The sequence below is a fragment of the Anabrus simplex genome, chromosome 13 (assembly GCF_040414725.1).
Source record: "Anabrus simplex isolate iqAnaSimp1 chromosome 13, ASM4041472v1, whole genome shotgun sequence".
Taxonomy (NCBI): Eukaryota; Metazoa; Arthropoda; class Insecta; order Orthoptera; family Tettigoniidae; genus Anabrus; species Anabrus simplex.
Window position 1 is genome coordinate 87,163,441 of NC_090277.1, and position 21,316 is coordinate 87,184,756.

The window sequence follows — 21,316 nt, forward strand, 5'->3', positions numbered from 1 at the left end:
GTCATCATCAGCCAAATAGTAAAATAGGGCAAGAAATAAAGATCTTAAAACAACTAATACATTGAACACAGGCAAAAAATTAACATTGATTCATATCGTAGTAATTCAGTTAAAGTCCAAAACACAATGATCGCAGTCAAGAGAGTAAACAGAACATCATTGTCTTGCTCCGAAAACAAATATAGTTGAAGTTCACAAGCAGGTCAAGTATGCACTTATGTAGAGTCGTTGCTAGGCAGGTCTTTTTTTTTTTCAGGCCGAAGACTCTACATAAGTGCATACTTGACCTGCTTGTGAACTTCAACTATATTTGTTTTCGGCTGGAATATGTGACAATAACAGGTCAGGTTGTACTCATGAGTAGGGCATTCGCCAAATTGGAAATTAAGTATATTATGTTATCATTTATCTATGTGACATGCGTGAATGCACATCTATGAGAAGTGAATATTCTTGAACTTAAAACTAACTTATAAGTATACATAAAATAAAAACAACATATACGTAAAACACTTTCATGCTTGTAAATGTTTGAGTTTATGGCTTGTACTGTTTCTTGATTCTTCAGTTTGACTGCTATAATTAAGTCTTATTGTCCATGCTTGTACATTATATTAAAAACTCATTGGCTTGAATTATGATATGAGTTACACTTTAAAAATACCAATTTCTCGTTTAAAAGATTTTTGTCACCATATGTACATGAAGGATAAGAAACACATCTCTAAAAGGCAAAACATTGAAGTGGAGTGTAGATTCAGTTGAAGCTTGGGCGGAAGTGCAGAGATTATAGCTTGCCATATATAAAATCCTGTTGTTTACATTAAAAGATGAGTCATGATGTCCTGTGCCATATTAAGTTGTATGGGATTAAACCAGAGTGGTAGCTCCTTCCCTTTTTGGAGTTGTGTGAGAGTGTAATTATTGCTACTGTAGTCCTGAGGTTGGGAGCACATTGTGTACTGTGCCCTTTCTTCATCAGGTGTGACATATTGTTTTCCTTGCAGAGTTTTTAAGTTTAAGTCTTATATGTTCGTTCTTCAGAATCTTTTTCTCTTCCTTATTTGCAATTTGTTGCATTGTAATATTCAACTCTTCTAAATCATCTTGGACTTCTTTGCACCAATTATTTTTTTGTTTTACTTTTCCAAAAGTAGTTTAATAGTTGTTTACCTGGTTTCATCTAATCTTGATATATGACAGAAAATGGCAATTCTCCTTTTTCTCATTGTGTCTATTACAGTGAAACCTCGATTCTCCGTTTTTCGAGGGACCATGAAAATAAAACGTACAACACGGGAAAACGGAAAATCCGGGAATGAATGAAAACCATCAACAATTTGGCTAAACATCACAAAAATGAAATATGAAACCAAACCAAACTACAGCCCCAGTGGGACTTTGCCTGCCAAGCGACCACTGCTCAGCCCGAAGGTCTGCAGATTACGAGGTGCGCATGGTCAGTGCGACGAATCCTCTCGGCCGATATTCCTGGCTCTCTAGATCGGGGTCGCCATCTCACCATTAGATAGCTCCACAATTAAAGGTAATCACGTAGGGTGAGTGGACCTGGAACCAGACTTATATCCAGGTAAAATTGCCTGACCTGGTCGCAATCGAACCCGGGCCCTCTGAATGAGAAATTACGGTTATTCGTGACCTTGAGGTCATCTGGAAAGCGCGCTCGCTGCACATGTCGGTACAAGTTGGAAATGGTACCAACCATTTAAATTTAACGTGCGCAAATAAAACGACTGTGGTTTTTGGTATTTTGACACGAAAACGTAAAATTCCCAGTCTTACATTAGGACCTAAACAGTTAATAGGCAATCCCAAGACCTCCCATGACTTTCTTTTTTAATGTAAGATGCAACATCTGTTCTGGTCTCGCTAACATAATCATGTACGATAATGTCAAAAGTACTGAATTTGTGTTAGGAAGGAACAGTTTCGATTCTTGCTTGAAAGCCCAGTTACTGTACAGTGCCCTGAGCAAAGTGCCGAAAACCTGTTCGGCAGTACGATCGAAAAAATGTAAAAATATAAACATCTAACCCTGGACATAATATGGACGTTTTATAAGTGCGAACATTTGACTAAACTCGTTCCGTCTTCAAGCAGAGCTATCGAAATGCGCCGTGTCTCCTTGCAGTTGTTGTGGCCACTCTCTGCTGTATGATTTTCCGAGATTCTGTAAACAATACCACCCGAATGCGATGCTAAGATGGTTCCTTATGCAAGTTCACCGCCGATCGCTTTTCCAGTACCGGTTACAGTACTTGCTTTAATTATCGCAATGACGGGGCGTTAACGCCAAATCCATAAATATGCCATAGCCGTCCTTTCGTGAGATACAGTTTATTAAAAAACGATTTATCGAGGATTTAGCGTTGATGGGACTGGAATTTCTGGACGGTTGATCCGGGAAATCGTTTCTTCGAGGAACGGATAATGCGGGACTTTTACAGCGTGATTTAATTACGATGCTCGCGGGACCACGTAATTTGAACGCATATTCTGGGAAAACGTATTTTCCGGGAACGGATAATCGAGGTTCCACTGTATTGACTTACAGTACTTTCCCGAAATACCACTGCATTTTAATTAAAACTTGTAAAAAAATTTAAACTTGTCTAAGTCAGTAACTTCTTTTGTTGGTCCCTTCAATTACGTTCAACAGTATATTTCTAGGACAGTTAGAGGAAGAGATGTACACTCAACCACACAAAAAATGGTCAACAAAGACCTATTTTATACTTTCTTGAAATGCAAGGATATTTTTAGACTGTGTATAGCTGGTGGCCGAAGAGATGATGCTTGGAATCCTACCACTTCCACAATGGTATGTTCATCCTATTTCAAACAAGACGATTTTGAAAGAAAGTAATCTTCTGCGATGGCCAATTTTCGTGCGGTTGTGTGTTTCTTGTAGACCAGAGACAAATCCATTTGTCCCTTTTGCAGCACTTTTAAAACAAAATCCTGAATGATATTCACAAGGTCTGAGGTAGTTTGTAACTGTGTATAATGTTTGGTTATTTGTGCGGTGTTAGTTGAATGTTTGTGAGTTACCGTTTTCATTTTTAAAATTTTGCTATTAATTTGTGACATGGGCAAAGAAGATGATCCTCTGCACAGAACCTCTGACAGTGGTTTGCTGTCCACTGTTGGGCAACTCTGATAGGCTGAGAAACACAATCAGTTATCTATATGCCTTCTGAATCCCAGGTATTGTGATGAAATCTTCAGTGAGTTTAGAATGTGTAAGATGGATGTCAATTGATTTTCTGACAATAGGATAGTGTGTTCATTTTTATTCTATTGTACATTGTGTCCGATGTGTCATTATATAAAGAGATTGCTCTCTCATGCATTTTTCCTATCCTGTGTTAGTCCTATTTATCCCTTTTATTCTCCTAACAGGGCTGCTATCTTCATAGCTGAAGATGATCTGGGAAGTCTAATGGATGTGCTGACCAGCTTATCAGATGACCGCGTTGCAGAATTGCAAAGACAAGTGCATTGGTTCTACGACCGCTACCTTTCCTCTATAAAAAAGATCACTCTCACTACTCTGGACATCCTCAATGACCGAGTGTTTCCCCAGCATGCTCGCACGTACGAGGAATGGAACATGTCGCCAGATCCAGTAAGTGTTGTTGATGACTATCTAGAACTAGAATAGAGAGTAAGGTAAGTATTACACTTGTTAACTATCGGATCACTTATAACATCTGTGTGGGAACATAAATCTCTTACTAACAACATTCGACACTAAAACCAGAATACATTACTAAGAATTCAAAAAATAACAATGGTTGACGCAGTAAGGAGGTTATGGCCTCCAAAGAGAACACGCTGCTGATCTCAGAGTCGCATTCTTGTCGCTTTCCTTTCCTGAACTATACTGAGTTTGGTATACACAGACGAATTATATACTAACTAACACATGAATGTGAATAAAACCACAGCTACACTGAACTATTAAAACTGTAAAAAACTATAGACTATTTTACTAATTTAAGCTATGCTAAACTGTAAACCACACTATCCTGTACTATACTAGAGAGATAAAGACTAGATATAAGAATCTGAAAAACACATATTCCTAAAGAAAATTTAGAAGATCGTGAACCATACCAATAGCATACATGCCGTGGGAGGTAGCTTAACCACGTGGTGAATGTACACAATACAGTTGGCAACTAGTTTTCGAGATTGCACTCAACTGATATAAATCAATATGAATGGCAACTTTGGGATTGGCTGGATGTCTGTGTTTCTACGCACAGCCACCAGATAGAGCCAAAATCGGCCAAAACATCAGTTTAGAAGTTATAATGTTCACAGTATAGAATGCAGTACTGTAATATTTTATTATGCTTCCAAGCCAGTTTGGGATTGCAGCAAATGAACTTGCAGAATAAGCTGCAAAAGAAGCGGTAATTTTAACCCTTAGACCTATGAACGTATCTGCTAGGGATATTTATTCTCAGCTGTGTCAAACCATCGTGGTGTACTGGGAGTTGGAGTGGCATGCACCGGTTTCTTTTACTGCTGCAAGTGTTGTGTAACCTATGAATCTACTGGTATGTTTCAGAGATATTTGCCTCAGTTAGTCATCATCATCATCGTTGACCAACTCCAGTTTCCCAGGTGTGGGATACGAGCCCCTTCCATTTTGTTCTGTCCATGAACCATTCTTCGTTCACAATCTGCTCCCAATCCTGACCTCTCTCCTCTACATCCTTCTTCACTAAGTCTGTCCATTTTTCTCTAGGTCTGCCCACTGGTCTCTTTCCCCTGATTTCTCTTTCATACTCCTTTCTTGCAGACCTGTTGGCACTCATTCTTTTCACATGACCAAACCACTTCAGTCTTGCCTTTTGGATCTTCTGGAGTAAGGAGTCTTCTAGTCCTACGTCTTCTCTGACTTTTTCATTCCTGATTTTATCCCTCCTGGTCTTCTGGATCATTGTACGTATGAACTTCGTTTCTGCTGCTTGGAGTTTCGAGTTGTCCTTTCTTGTTAATGTAGCGGTTTCCAGGCTGTATGTGAGGATAGGGGTGTAGTATGATTTATACAGTACCAGGCGAGTTGGCCGTGCGCGTAGAGGCGCGCGGCTGTGAGCTTGCATCCGGGAGATAGTAGGTTCGAATCCCACTATCAGCAGCCCTCAAGATGGTTTTCCGTGGTTTCCCATTTTCACACTAGGCAAATGCTGGGGCTGTACCTTAATTAAGGCCACGGCCGCTTCCTTCCAACTCCTAGGCCTTTCCTATACCATCGTCGCCATAAGACCTATCTGTGTCGGTGCGACGTAAAGCCCCTAGCAAAAAAAAAAAAAAAAAAAAGATTTATTCAGTTTCATCTTGGTTTTGAGTGGTACTTGTTTATCCCATAGTAGCTGTCTTACTTGGAGGTAAAAATGTATTGCTTTGCTGATTCGACTGTTTACTTCATATTTAGATAAGTTATCCTTGGACATTATACTACCCAAGTACTTAATTTCTGTGACACTGTCCAGCTTAGTGCCATTTAGCATGATTTCTGGCTGATTGTCACACTTCTGTACCTTCAACACCACCGTTTTAGCCTTGTTGATGTTTAATCCATATCTCTCAAACACTATCTCCACCCCTGAAGTCTCTCTTCTACATCTTTCTCTGAGTTACCCCAAATTACTACATCATCTGCAAATACAAATGCTTTTAATTCTTGTTGCCCCTTTTCTTTTAGCACCTTTAATATGGTATCCATTACAATGATAAATAATAGGGGGGACAAAGCACTACCTTGTTGTACTCCCCTTTTTGTCTCAAACCAGTCTGACAGTCTGCCTCATTTACTATGCATGTATATGTATGATCCCTTCTACAATACAGCATATGGAGACATCTGTCTTTCTGCTTCTGTATTATGCTCCCAGTTGATGTTATTCATCAATACAGATTGAACAGTATTTTTGTATCTCTATGGCTGTATTTGTGACTAATCAAGTATTTTGTCTTGTAAACAAATAATGGTTAAGTTCAAATTGTTTGTTGAATGAAGAAGATTCGGAGGGTTGCCACAGTTATAGTCCTCTCCGTGTAAGGACGTACCCTAAGGGTGCAACCTTACCCTTTCTCCCCTGTAATATTAAGATATTGATTTATGGTTACTTTTCTTGCTGTTGGGTCTTTTTCAGTGTCGGTAACCATACAGTTTAGGGACCCTACTTGCCGATACGACGTCTTACATTTACCGTTAATCTGGCACGTTGGCAACGTTCAGTCACTGTTCTAGCGTGCAGTGCGTGTTGCCACCGCATTGCCGTTAAAGTCACTAGTAATACATTTGCTAGAATATTTAAAGCATATTTTCTTTTTCTGTGGGATTGTAAATCTATTTGGCTAATACCAGGTAAGTAGGATTGTGGCATGTTCGGATAATGCATTTAATAACATAGTTTGTGTGAAATGATGAAAGTGCTCAAATATGTCAGTCTCATGTCTAGATCTACCGGTACATGAAATAACTCTTGCGGGACGAAATTTTGGCAGTAGAACTTATAACATTATTATTTTCAAATCCGCAGTGAACTTGAAAGCTGACCTAAATTCCGTTCACGGAGCTTGGCACATTAGTATTCCTATATGTTTCCTGATAAGCTTGAAGATATAACCCGCCTGCAGGCTGAAAATATGCCCAATAATCTCTCTCCTTACTGGTTACCGGTATTGAAGAGAGAAGGAAATATTCGCGCAAAAGAAAGGGAAGTCATTGGATGTCTGGAATTTTCGAAAATCACACTGCAAAGACTTATTAAATAAATTGCATCGTTTAACACGCCCCTCTTTTCAAGAATATGGTTATAGTACGCCTACTGTATATCAAAATAAAGACAGATAATTTAAGTGAGAAAGTGTGTTTATTTCCTTAATTCCTCATTGAGGAGATATTAATAATTATCTTGATTTATTGCATCTTATCTTTTATCATTTACTAGGGTAGGGAAACATTCATTATCGGTGTTTACATTGAGGTTAGTTTGTTATGGTTATGTCTGGTGATTTTAATATGTAACCAGGCAGGCTGGGAGCAGTGATCAGCCATTACAAAAAAGAGAAAAGAAGAGCATCGGGCGGCGATATTTACTTTCTGGGGTATTTCCTTACGTGGCAATTACTATAAGTGTGGATGATTTTGACGTACCTTTTGTCCTAGGCAATTCCTTTTCTCCAGACCCAATTGTGCTCTGTGTGATACCCATGGGCACGGACTATTGGCCTACATCTCAATTTCCACTACAGAAGACATCGATGGAGTACAGGAAGAGGAATATTGTCCCATACCTCCTTGCACACTTTCCAAAGACCGTCAGTAGTGGCAGGATGTCTAGAAGAAAGCCCTTTTGTCAGGAGACCAAAGGCTCAGAAATCCATTGGCAAGGCATCCAAGGATTTGACAGGGATGTCGCTAAATGGTATGACACGGACACCCGTCTCTGCTTCTTTTCTCTCCTAGTAGCTGACTGATGATCTTGAAGTATGACTGGATGCTTTATCCGTGTAGATCCAGACATTTAAAGCATCCTCACCATACAGCCGAGGGATATCTTCATCGAAATAAGGGTCCATGACATTCTTATGGAAGTAGGTAGCATTGATCTTCACATTTTTCGGCACTCTGAGGATTATGAGTTTGCCCCGAACACAGCATCCAGCCACTACCATGAACATCCTCGCAAACTTTTCTTTGTTTCCTTTGACGAAGTTTAAGTGCCCCTTTTGGCATTGCCCGGGGCTTGTTGGTGTCATCCAAATAAACCAAAGCTTCATCCAGGGTAACAACTAACTGCCATTTATGCCCCGATACATAGTTTTCGTATAATTTTCTGGCATTAGTGAACCGCTCTTCAACGTGTCTTGTTTTCAAAACATGTTCAGATCTTCTTTAATTATACGGTAGACTGTATGCGCTCGTGTGGCCAGCAAGGTGTCTCGAGTTGGATTTTCTTTCAGGACAGCAGCCTTTACCTTCTTAATGATGTCCAGAGTCCTGGAGGGTCGAACTCTCTACTGCGACAGTTTTTTCAAAGTTGTTGTTTCTGGCAGGAAAGCATTCTGATGTCATTTTATCACATTGCCTACAGACGACTTACTGGTGTTGAGACCTTTCATTTTACACTGTTGTACAATCCCTGATGATGAGAAATTAGCATCGGAAAGGCCGCCAATGTAGCCTTGCCATATATGTGCAATTTGACCAGACAGAACAAAGAAAACGACATGCAGCTGCTTCCAGGAGCGACACGTGAGCTCAAGTCATACATTACGACTTATTATTAGTGCCGAGCCAGATATCGATGAAAATGATAACCGTATATTAGACATTGAGACTGAATCTTCATCAACAAACAGTATTGAAACTTTGGACAGTGACACTGCAAATCTAATTTTGTGTCTTTTGCAGAATACAGATATTATGACCAAATATATTGGAAGATATTTAGGCATAGAGAAATGAGATTCACAAAATATGAAAAATATCTTGGGACCAGTTCCAGTTGTTTGAAACCTAGTCCTTAAAGGATTAAGATAAATCTTCCTTTGATTTACATGTTTTTAAGATGTTCTGTAGAAAGACAACATATAGGAGTTTAACTACCATGATCTTAGTCTTTAGTTGATACTTGCCCATTCCAATTTATACAGGGTGTGTGATGATGTTTACAAACTTTCAGGGATAATGGAGGACGGCAAATGGATCAATTTGAGATAAAGAACTGTAGTCCGGAAATTTTCGTGTCAAAAGTTATTAATAATCCAAGTTGTTTAACGTCAATCCGCTCTCAACAGGCACGAGGGTGTCTGAATTTCATCCCGCAGTAGTTCTTTAATATTCCAGAAGCCAACGACTGTGGCCGGCAGGTAAAAGTTAAAGAAAAATCGGTCTTAACTTTTGAATCTAAGTCTTTTCCGGAATATGGTTCTTTATCTCAAATTGATCCATTTGCTGTCCTCCATCATCCTTGAAGGTTTGTAAGATCATTGCGGGTACACCCTGTATGTGTACCATAATGTAAAGATGTTAGAAGCCTAAACCTGTTTACAATGTTATAACACTATAATTTTTACTGTTCCAGTTGGCCACCAAGTCTCCCCTATTCCTTCAGCTCACTGCCCCTCGCTCACAAGGTTTCACAGCTGTTATATTAACTTACGATCGAGTGGAGAGCTTGTTCAGTCTCATACAGAAATTGGTGAAGGCTCCCAGTTTGAGTAAGGTTCTGGTTGTATGGAACAATCAGCGGAAATCTCCTCCACACCGTGAGTACTGAACAATTCTGTTGTATTTACTGTTTATTTTGATATGCATTTTGAGTCCGTAGTGGCTCCCCAGATATTGTTACTATTTCTTAATAGATTATCCACAACTCCTATGAAATATGCCGTTTTGCTAGTGGTCCTTACACGGAAGGAGATACTAAATACCGGGCAAGTTGACCTTGCGGTTAGGGACGCACAGCTGTGAGCTGTCATCCAAGGGATAATGGGTTTGAACCCCACTGTCAGCAGCCATGAAGACGGTTTTCCATGGTTTCCCATTTTCACACCAGGCAAAAGCTGGGGCTGTACCTTAATTAAGGTCACGACTGCTTCCTTCCCACTCCTAGGCCTTTCTATCCAGTCATTGCCATAAGACCTATCTGCGTCGGTGCAGTGTAAAACAAATTGAAAAAAAAAAAAAAACGAAATCTTCTCATGGATGCTATCGCTACAGAAAATGTTAACAATTCTACTAACTGAAGCTTTTAAAATTCTCGCATTCTCTCCACACATTACATGAAAAATTATCAGCCATACGTTTAACCCTCCGTCGGTCGCAACTGATCTGACAGGTACGCCCTTTAGTCATCAGTCGCTGCTGCTCCAGTGCGCGGACCTAAAAAAAAGACTCGCTCCTTGCCAGGTTCGTTGGTCACATGACAGTCTGTGTTCGTTCACTCTATGAGCTGAAAGTGGTTCATCTGATCTGGTAGATCATTGGGACTGTTCCCGTTGCAATTTGTATTTCAAAAAGGTGCAGACAGTTACTGCTCTGTAAGTAATTAAATTAATCGTTTACTCTAGCTAAACCATTTTTAACTGACTCGAATACACATTCACAGTTGCCCACTTAGACTTCGAGATACTTATAAATGGTGGGGGATCTCTCAGGGAGCCGATGACCTAGATGTTAGGCCCCTTTAAAAATCAAGCATCGATCTTTCAGGCTCATTGAATCCTGTCTTAAAACTTTATATATTGTGACCGACGGAGGGTTAAACAGTGTTCAATCTCGAATGTACTTGGGTGCACAGAAGACAATGCTCTGTGCGAAGACAATGACAAAGAAATATGCAGGAATGAACCTGAATCATCTGATGTTGATGACTAACAAAACAATTAAATGGCAAAAAATTTATTCCTTATGCTTTGTGTGCCTCAAATTTCCTCCTTTTTTTTTTTTTTTTTTCTTTTCTGATTGCCCGGGGTTCAGCTTATATTACATGTTACAAATCTCATGTTATGGTCCGTATTGAAATGTACTTAAAGTCAAATAATAATACTAAATTATAAATTCCACCTGTTCAGTACTCTACTTGAAGACGGAACGAGTTTCGTCAAATGTTCATACTTGCAAAACATCTACATTATTGTCCAGGGTTACATGTTTACTTTGTTACTTTTTTCGAATGTATCGCCGAACAGGTTTTCGACACTTCCCTCAGGGCACTGTGTAGTCACTGGGCTTTCAGGCACGAATCGAAACTGCTCCTTCTTAAGTAACACAAATTTAGAATTTTAATATTATCATCCTAATATAAGACTGGGAATTTCATGTTTTATTGTGTTAAAATTTTATAAAACCACAGTTGTTTTATTTGCACGCGTTACATTTAAAAACTTTCCATCATTTCACACTCATACCGACTTGTACAGCAAGCACGCTTTCCAGCTGAGCTCAAGATTGAGAACAGCCGTAATTTTGGAAGTGTTAATGATATTTTTCTCTTTCCAATATGATTGTGATTAGTGACGGGCAGAATTGAATATAATGCATTCGAGAACTTGAGGATCGATACTTGCATTCAAAACCATATTCTCGAGTTCTACATGACCTTTAAAAGTCGATCTCTGCCTAATTTTGGTGGTAAGAAAAAATGCAAGATTTCCATAAACTGACTACGAACAGTATATCTGTGACCAAATTACGATGTAAGATTAAAAAAAGGGATTTCACTATCATGTTGGGCACTTTTGTATATAATGTGCTTTGTTTTTTTTAAGATTAGAGAATTAAAAACTACCTGTGGTCGATTGTTGTTTGGCTTGGCGTTACGGGTATTAGGTTTTTTGAAGAGTTTGGCTGATCAAAGTTGCTGGACTTGATAGAAGTTTTCAGAAAGAAACTGACAAAGTTTTCCCAGTAAAACTGAATGTACAGTTTCGAGGTTTTTAAGTCACGTACCGGTAATTAATGTTTGAAGCCGGTCTTACTTGCCTGCCTCTCACCCGGAGGACCCGGGTTCAATTCCCAGCCAGGTCAGGCATTTTTACCTGGATATGAGGACTGGCTCCAGGTTCACTCATTCTGTGATTACCTTTAATTGAGGAGCTATTAAATGGTGAGATGGCGATCCCGGTCTAGAGAGCCAGGAATAACGGCTGAGAGGATTCGTAACACTGACCATGCGTCACTTCGTAATATGCAGGCCTTCGGTCCGAGCAGCGGTCGCTTGGTAGGTGGAAGGCCCATTGGGGCTGTAGTTTGGTTTGGTTTAGGGGTGTATGTAAGATTATAAGTATACATGTTTAACTTTTTTTATGTTTAGCCAAATTGTTGATGGTTCCTTCGTTCCTGGATTTCCCGTTTTCCCCTGTAGTACATTTTTTATTCATGGTCCCTCCAAAAACGGAGAATCGAGGTTCGACTGTATACCTGCAAGTTCAATTCAAGTCAGACCTACAGGTCTTGCAGCATATAGTTCTTAGATTTAAATTCGTGGGAACTTCTAGTATGTCTGTTCCTCATACTCCTTTGTAAATCAATCTTTAAAATTGAATTACCGAGCAAATTCCTGCGCCATGTGCGGTCATGAAGCTATAAGCTTGCATTCGAGGCATGTTAGGTTCAAGCCTTACCACTATCAGCCCTAAACTTGGTTTTTGGTAGTTTTCTATTTTTTTTTATCAATTTGCTTTTGAAAACATTTAGCTTGAAACCACAATATTTTGTCTTATTCGTGAAGTAAGTTTGTTGATTTTGTGTGTAGGTATTTAACTTTTTTTTTTTTTTTTCCAGCTTCTATGTGGCCAAAGATAAACAAACCTCTGAAGGTGATCCAGACCAAGGAGAATAAACTGTCCAATCGTTTCTATCCTTACGAAGAAATTGAAACAGAAGCTATCCTCACAATTGATGACGATATTGTGATGCTCACATCAGATGAATTAGAATTTGGTTACGAGGTAAACTGTAAAGCCTCCTGTACATTATTTTAGTGTTTTCTAGTTAATTGTTGTTCAGGGATTCCTATTGACTTTGTTAGTCCTTTGCACTCCAATCACCTTTGCAACTTCATTGTTAGCCTAATCTAATCAATTTCCTATATGTTCATGTTGCCACCTGAGAAGTATATTTCTTTAGGGATAATATTATGAAATATGCTTGAAATTTGGGATGAGGGAACACACTCTCTCTCCATAGACATAATTACTGGAAAGAGCACTAAAAATAAAGGGTTCACAGAAACATATGGCATCTTCTCATTATCAACATTGGAGTTGTGACAATGTATCGCTTGTCATCTGAGCGTCAGAGTACAAAGCGTTAATCCATTAACACACCTGCCAACTTTCCCAATTTAGGCGGGAGACTCGATTTTCAACAGTTTTCCCCGCCTCCCGATTGTTCTATTATTTCTCATGATTTTAGCTTATTTTTGGGTGAACTTCAAACATTTGTTTTCAGATCCTGCCATTTCAACTTTGTACGCCGTTGGCCGGAAGTCCTTCGCTCATTGGCCTCTTTCAAATGAACTATCGACATTTATTAATATGAGAAATATGCGCTAATGTGCGATGTTTATTGAAACCTGTATATCGCGACACATGTATAGATTGTAAATCTCTCGTTCTCGCGTGCTATGTTCGTGTTCATTCACAAGAGTCTAGTCGGTTCTAGAGACTAGTTGCTAGTAATTTAGTGACAGAATTTCAAAGATAGCGATTAGTGACTTTTCTAGAGATTTCAGAAGCCAATTGGGGACAATTCTGGCGAATTCTTATTTATTACATGATAAAAATAGCATTGCGCTTCGCATAATAGCCATACGGTCATGAAGTGGACAGCTTGCAATAATAGCAAGGGCGCGTGATGCAATATATTAGCATTTGCTAAGTAATAGCATCTAAGTGCATGACTGATTCACACATGTGGAGCATGAGTTCATACTAACTTTGGATGGCTTATCAGAGACTGATCATCTCACTCACATACTTCCTGTGAGGGAATAGAGATGTGTAATTTTTAGCCTTGTAGTTTCGTATAGCAACAGTCAGGTTTTGAGACAGTATGTGTTATAGTATACCATAGTACTCCTGTATTGCACAAGACGTGTAGAGTAAGCAGTTTTGACCAATTGTATGTCCTGAATTTTCCTGAGTTTCATAACAAAATCTCCTGATTTTTGGTTTTGTGAAGTTGGCAGGTATGCATTAAGAATAGGTACCTATAATACATAAATTTGAAAATTATCCATCATTACAAAGTGGTGGTTGTAGTGTTTCTTGCATATGTAATATAGTGTTAGTTGAACAACATTTTCACAGGCTTCTCATCAAGACAGCTGTGATTCATTTCTTGACCTGGCCAATACCTGCAGGATTTTTGAAATGAAAAATCATATCCTTTTGGGGCAGTTTCCGTACAAAAGTGAAGGTACCTCTGCTCAGATCACAATATCACCGAGTCACATAAAACTACAAGCGTGCCTGTTAACTTGTAAAGGCCTCTGGTTGCGTACATAACTAATACTACCTATCTGCCTATCATTTCTTTGTATTTCACTTGCCAGTGCACATTAATATTTAACCAAGATTTAGTAACTGCTGATGTTAGTTATGGAAAAGAACATAGCGTGACAAAGTCATGTAGGAAAGAATACATAATGAGATAATCATAATGAGAGAGGTCAGTGTGAGAAGAAAAAGCAGTGGAAAGAGGAGACAACAGCAGGCAAAAAAACACAGGAAAACGAGAACAATCTCCACATCTTCATACACTGCCATCTTCAAACAAACAAGTTCATCTTCATTCTTTTACATCCTTTTCTTTGCAGCCCCTGACAAGCTTATTTCTTCATCCCAGCTTTATCAGGACAGGCTTCAATACTTATTAAGGTGCTGTCCTGGCAGAACTTCAGTCTTGATCCTGCATCAGATTTGAAACATGAGGATAAACGAGAACACAAATGGACAAGGACAATTCTCACATGTATGCCCATGCTGACGTGTCAATTGTTATCTTTTACATGTTCCTCTTCATTTTCCTTTCTCTCTACAGTAGATATGACTTGATTTGTCACATGTTCATTCTGTTCCTTACATCAATGAATTCTGTCTGGAAAGATCAAATCTCATGAATTTTGGATAGTTTTACTTAGCTGTAGATGATCTATTATTGTTTTTCATATTACTGAAATTTTAAATTTTACTGCATGGCTCAAACTCCTCTATTGTCTTCTTGTTTAGGTGTGGCGAGAGTTTCCAGATCGTATTGTGGGTTTCCCATCCAGAACGCACGTGTGGGACAATGTCACAATGCGATGGAAGTACGAGTCTGAATGGACCAATCAGATTTCTATGGTTCTTACTGGAGCTGCCTTCCATCATAAGGTAATAATAATAATAATAATAATCGTATGGCCTCAGCTACCACGTGCAGACATTTCCATTTGACGCCACCTGGCCGTCTGCTCGTCAATTTCGACGTTCCGTTTTACTCTAGGCCCCCACTAGGTGGCAGACCGAGTAAACAGAAACTCTCTTTGGGCGTCTATGGCTGAGATTTAATGAATTTTGTTGGGTAAACACCAAATGTGTCGCCAGAGATCTCTTACATGCCAACATCGTACGACATTGAGTGTCGAATGGACTTTTTTCCGCCCTTCAAAAATCCGACTACCTCTGCCGGGTTTGAACCTGCTATCTTGGGATCCGGAGGCCGACACTCTACCGCTGATCCACAGAGGCAGCTCATCATAAGGTATTGACATAGGACTATACAGTAACAGATGTCTGCTTAATTTCATAACACTAAACTTCCTCCCGGTTAATAAGTTGTGAACACTTCGTAACAATCCTGGGACCCTTAACTGAGTCTTGCAATGCTCTCTCAACTTTTGCCAGATGCGCTAACTCCTAATTTTTCATTGTACCTCCCACTTTCCTGATTGCTGAGACCAAACTTCCAATTTTGAGAGCAAATTTACTATTCTTGTATTCCTTTAACAATTCTATGTTTGTTGGGCAATAATAGAGTATTCTGACATATAACAGATCCTCAAAGGCAATGCATGGCATTGTATCAATTCCACATAAGACTTCACAGTGGGAGACAATTTTTGGCACATTTAAAAAAACACAGTTAGATCAGTGCTTTGTGCAGAAATTTAGTTCAAGGAAGCTAAGCGAGTTACAGTGTTAAACAACGACCAGTAAGTATTCGGGTAGTTCAAGGATGAGGTTTTGGGTGTGAGAATTAACAAGCCTTTTCCATAAATTTTCCAATATCTGTGCCCATTCCAGGCTGTTCGTAGCCATGTCCTCTTGCACCTGCTTCATGAATCAAGCTCACATCTCCTTACATCTGATCTGTTTTTGACAAGCTCTATTGGTGAAAAATATCCAATTCCCTCCATGGGAACTTAGAATTTTCCATTCGGAATTCATAGGCGGGCAATAATTTCAATGTGGAGATTTATCTCCTGTATACAGTTATCAGACTGTGCCTCTTATAATGGGCTTCTGATAAGTTCACCTGCATACACCCCAGCGTCAGTGGGTAGGGTCTGACACATCCCACTCTGATGAGTCTAGTGTCAGACCTAAGACGGAAATGCTGGTTAATAGAGCAAACGCCTGAAAAGCCTTACATCTGATCTGCTTTTGACAAGCTCTGTTGGTGAAAAATATATAATTCCCTCCATGCGAACTTAAGAATTCTCCATAAAGTGATCCTATGCGGTCATAAAAGGAGAAGAAGAAAGGTGAAACGTTTAATGTTAATATTTTAAACTGTTTAAACTTGACAAAACGGGCTAAACGTGTCGTATAGCTTTTTGTTAGTCAATGAAGCACGTGTAACCCTTATTCTCTTCTAAACCATTTGAATCCCAGCCAGTGTACATGAGATTTTTTAAATGAAGAGTCTCATCCCTGTGATTTGGATTCCATGTAGAACTGGAGGACCCATGCCTATGATCTCGATATCAGCAGTCACATAAAATTACAAGTCCATCTCAACCTCAATATCTTCATGCAACTTTATGATAGGAATGCCATGCAAAATTTTGTTTACTTTTATACTATTACTGCATATTCACAGATATTCACAAGTACATTGTACAAAAGGTAGAATTTTTCAGTTAATACCTTCTATTTCATTTTTTTCCACAGTACTGGAGTTATTTATATACTACTTCCATGCCAGGGAATATCAAGGATTGGGTAGATGAACACATGAACTGTGAGGATATTGCTATGAATTTTCTTGTTGCTAATGTCACCAAGAAAGCCCCAATAAAGGTAAGTTGGTGTATTTAGTTCTCTTGATACTGGAAATAGACTTGTTAACACTTTCTCTTCCTATTTTGTGAATGAAAACAGTGTTAATTATTTGAACACACTTTTAAGAAGAACACAGAACTACATGGATAGCTATACAAATCAATCCTTTTTACCCTATTCTGTACCAGTTAACATCCTCGACTGAGTGAGTTGGCTGTGTGGTTAGCGACGCATAGCTGTGAGCTTTATTCGGGATACGGGGAGTTCAAATCCCACCATTAGCAACACTGAATGTGGTTTTCCGTGGTTTCCCATTTTTACACCAGGCAAATGCTGGGGCTGTACCTTAATTAAGGTCACGGCTACTACCTTCCTAATCTTAGCCCTTTCCCATCCTTCCTTCGCCAAAAAACCTTCAGTGTGTTAGTGCAACAGTAAACAAGTAGCAAATTAAAAAAAAGAGAGAGAGGTTTCTGCTGATGAAAAAGTTCAAGTTTCTTGATGTTGTGGTTTTACAGGGTTCAGGTTTCACATCCATAGAGTGACTGCTTTATACACCATGAGTTTGGCATGAACGTAAGTCTTTATTCTCAAAGACCTGCTTGGATAGTCGACCAAATTCCAAATGAGCTGCACGGAGCTTGTTTTCCAAATCCTCTTCAGAGGTGCATCATTTAGACAAGATACTCCCAAGGTATGGCAAATGATCTGTCCCAGAATTACAATTAGCCCTTATTAATAAGAGGGATAATGAAAATATGGGAAGAAATATATGAAGAAATGTGATCCCTCAAAAAATCAGGAGAAGAAAAAAACTAAAAGGAAGACTTGAGTAAATCTAGGTCTCAAGTGCCCAGTCGTTGCACATAGAGCTGGAAGGAAAAAATATATGACCTGCAGTGTTCAAAGCTCCAAAAACTATTCAGCAGTTACTTTACATTGACTGATGGTTATTGTTAGTTGAGGAGTGCTGCCATTTGATTGCATTATTGCTGCAATTACAAAAACCAATCCGTCAACAAACAGTACACACCAGCTTAGTTTTGTATAAATTAAGTTTGTCAGATTTTATATTCCAAAACCAAACCCTATGGTATAACAGCCCCAAATGCCCATTTCATACGAAGCGAGTGCTGCTCAGCCCCAAGGCCTGCAGATTGAGGTGCCATGTGGTCAGCTCGACAAATCCTCTCTTCCTATTTTGTGAATGAAAACAGCGTTAATTATTTGAACACACTTTTAATAAGAACACAGAACTACATGGGTAGCTATACAAATCAATCCTTTTCACCCTATTCTGTACCAGTTAACATCCTCGACTGAGTGTATTCTTGGCTTTCTAGACTAGGGCTGCTATCTCGCTGTCAGATACCTCCTCAGTTGTAATCACTTAGGCTGAGTGAACCTCCAACCAGCCCTCAGATCCAGATAAAAATCCCTGACCTGGCCAGGTATCGAGTCTTGGTAAGGGGCAGATACACTACCCTTACCGTGCAAGGCCAGCATATTTTATGTTAGGGCTAACTACTTTTTATTTTGACCCCTAAAGATGGCAGTTGTCAGCACTTTTGCCAGATTTTTAACCCTTTCGCACTCGGCCTATATCCAGGGCGTTGCTCGAAGAAGCTCAGACTAATTTCTGTGATTTTCCAACTACAAAAAATCAAGACGTAAACAGTTTAACATAATCATATTAAAATAAATCATACTAATACAGGAAACTATGAGCATTTCAGAAATGAATATACCTTGGACATATTATTGGTAAAGCCAAAAAATTATTAAACTATGAAAATAAATTTAAAAAAATAAATTATGGTTTTTAAAAGACAGAAAGATCAGATATTATTGCACCTTTCTTCTTTACACTTAGACCTGAAAGAAAGGATATTTAATTCTGAATAATTTGATATCAATATGATCTGTGTGCTGCAGTTCACGCACAAAGTTGTTCACTGTAAACGTAACTGTCATCGATGTCAGGTCCTCGTGGTCTGATGCACGGTGAACAGCTGTGACTGTCTCACTTCCCACATAACTGGAATCACTTTCAGCAAAAGAAGGCCATTATTACTGTCTAAATCATCTGAAAATTAAAGGGTATCAGCCTCATTCGGCTTTTAATATGGCCTAGCCATTGCGATAAAAAGATGACGCAAGCATGTGCAACAACGGACTAATGAGGAGTAAAATTATAGTTCGCGAAGTACACACACGATATACCAAAGAAAAGAAGTAAACTCTAAACTAAACTGATAACAAAATCAAATTGTTGTATTCATAAGCCAACCAAAACAGATCCACGCAGTAACAACTTTGAATAACCGCAACATAAACATTCACGGTCGACAGATTTCATTTGTCGAAAATAAAAGTATTTTGTAGGGCTGGTGGATATATCTGTAGAGTGAAACGTAAATTCATCGTCGATAGATCGGTGCAGTGAGTGCGAAAGGGTTAATGTGTAAGAGAGCTCAGTTTCCAGCTCTAATTCCAACATGTGACAGATTCACTGTTATGATTTGTTTGAAGAACATTTTTTTATAATCTTCTCTCTTTCAGGTAACTCCAAGGAAGAAATTCAAGTGCCCCAAGTGTATCAACACAGAGATGTTATCCGCTGATCTGAACCACATGATGGAGCGGTCACAGTGTATCGATCGCTTTGCAGCCATCTACGGGTCAATGCCTCTACAGACAGTTGAGTTCCGTGCCGACCCTGTACTTTACAAAGACAACTTTCCAGAGAAGCTGAAGAGATTCAACGATATTGGAAGTCTGTAAGGTTGCAAGAAGAAGTCATTATATTTGCATCAAAATAGGGTTCTTTTTTCCACTGCTAGATAATAAGTTGTCTATATTTCTGGCAATAATTTAAGGAATGTCTTGGAAAGTGTGCTGATGTGTTGCCCAACATGGTGTAATGTACTTGTGAAGCCGTTGTCACTTTATGAATTTTATTATGCTACCTGGTCTAGCCATAAATACTTTTGAATAACTGGAATACTGATATGGTTTGAAATTTATCAATTTATTTTTTAATGTTGTATAGACACACACATTATACACCATTTGCATCCATCAGTCTTTAACCCTACAAGAACCGAAGGTGGACTTCCGAGGTCCACAGTCAGAATAAATTGCTTCTTGTAATGAAAAACTGAAATAGCGTTATGGCTTTTAGTGCCGGGAGTGTCCGAGGACAAGTTCAGCTCGCCAGATGCAGGTCTTTTGATTTGACGCGCATAGGCGACCTGCGTGTTCAGGTGGTGATGATGATGATGACGATGACGCATACACCCAGCTCCTATGCCAGAAAAATTAACCAATTATGGTTAAAATTCTCAACTCTGTCGGGAATCGAACCTGGGGCCCCTGTAACCAAAGGCCAGCACGCTAACCATTTAGCCATGGAGCCGGCCGCTTCTCGTGATGAGATATAGTCTTGTGGTTGTAAAGAAATTAAATTTGTTATTGGAGTCGTAAGTTAACTACCATAATAAATCAAATATTTTTTAAATTGTAATAAAAAATGCTATGGGCCTGCAATATACGACATTAAGTTTCTTACTAGATTATCTTTGAAGACCGTTATGACGCTATTTGAGGCAAAAATAATTCCTATTCTAACTTGTGGTATGGAGATTATTTGGGACAATTTGACAAAGAACGATCCTAAGACATTGGAAAGGGTCAAGGCTTGATATCTAAAGACATTTGGCGTATCTAAATACACAAAATCAAGGCTCGTCTGCGAATTCACCGGAGAACCTTTTCTATGTAGGATGTTCAATACGGAATAACAATGATATTTATCACTTGGAACCTTTTCTGATCGAGATGCTGAGACTAAAGTTTTCCCTACCATCAACTGCCAGCTGGAAGAGGCTAATGGAGGAGAGGCAAGAGAAGAAGAAAGAAATCTGGTTAGAGTTTTACTCCACTGAGGCTATGGTGAACAAGGCTTGGGCGGATACAAACCAGGCGCTGCGGCACTTTGTGACCTCAATGGCTGTACATGGATTCCATCACAGGGTTTGCAAGTTGAAGTCTTTCCATGACCCAAATAACGTGTTCTTGTGTGAACTCTGCGTTAATCATTGTGATAATTATCACGTTGTTAATTGCAAAAGCTAACTAAGTCGCTCATTGAGTTCTGTATGTCTGATTGTCTTTAATTAATGCACAATTTACAGGTATGTGCTATTATAATAATTTATGTCAGTAGAAATCATGTTTATTACATGTTTTTTTAGAATGAGTCTCTGAAGACCCCATGTGGTCCTCCATTGTAACAACCATGCATTAGTCCTTGTAGTGTCAAAATGTCCACCATTAGTATGCAGACAGACTTGAGTCTTTTGAGTCTGTCATCTTTTGCAGAATGGAGTGTAACAATTGGGAAATCATCCACTGCTGCCACCAAGCAACGCTCCAAATTTTTAGGCATAGAGTATCTTTTCCTGCAGATGTTCTCGCTAGCACTAAACAGAGT

The 21,316-nt window shown here is 39.1% G+C and overlaps 1 protein-coding gene across 1 annotated transcript in view; it reads left to right on the forward strand.

Annotated features, from left to right (window-relative positions):
• Positions 1 to 20,963, forward strand: part of sotv (exostosin glycosyltransferase sotv) — a 33,391-nt gene extending 12,428 nt beyond the window's left edge. Inside the window, exons 5-10 of the mRNA XM_067157354.2 lie at positions 3,424 to 3,649; positions 9,132 to 9,315; positions 12,335 to 12,501; positions 14,785 to 14,928; positions 16,711 to 16,839; positions 19,384 to 20,963. Coding sequence (XP_067013455.2) covers positions 3,424 to 3,649; positions 9,132 to 9,315; positions 12,335 to 12,501; positions 14,785 to 14,928; positions 16,711 to 16,839; positions 19,384 to 19,605 — 1,072 coding nt within the window. The 3' untranslated portion in view covers positions 19,606 to 20,963. The remainder of the gene's footprint in view (positions 1 to 3,423; positions 3,650 to 9,131; positions 9,316 to 12,334; positions 12,502 to 14,784; positions 14,929 to 16,710; positions 16,840 to 19,383) is intronic.
• Positions 20,964 to 21,316: the final 353 nt, after the last annotated feature.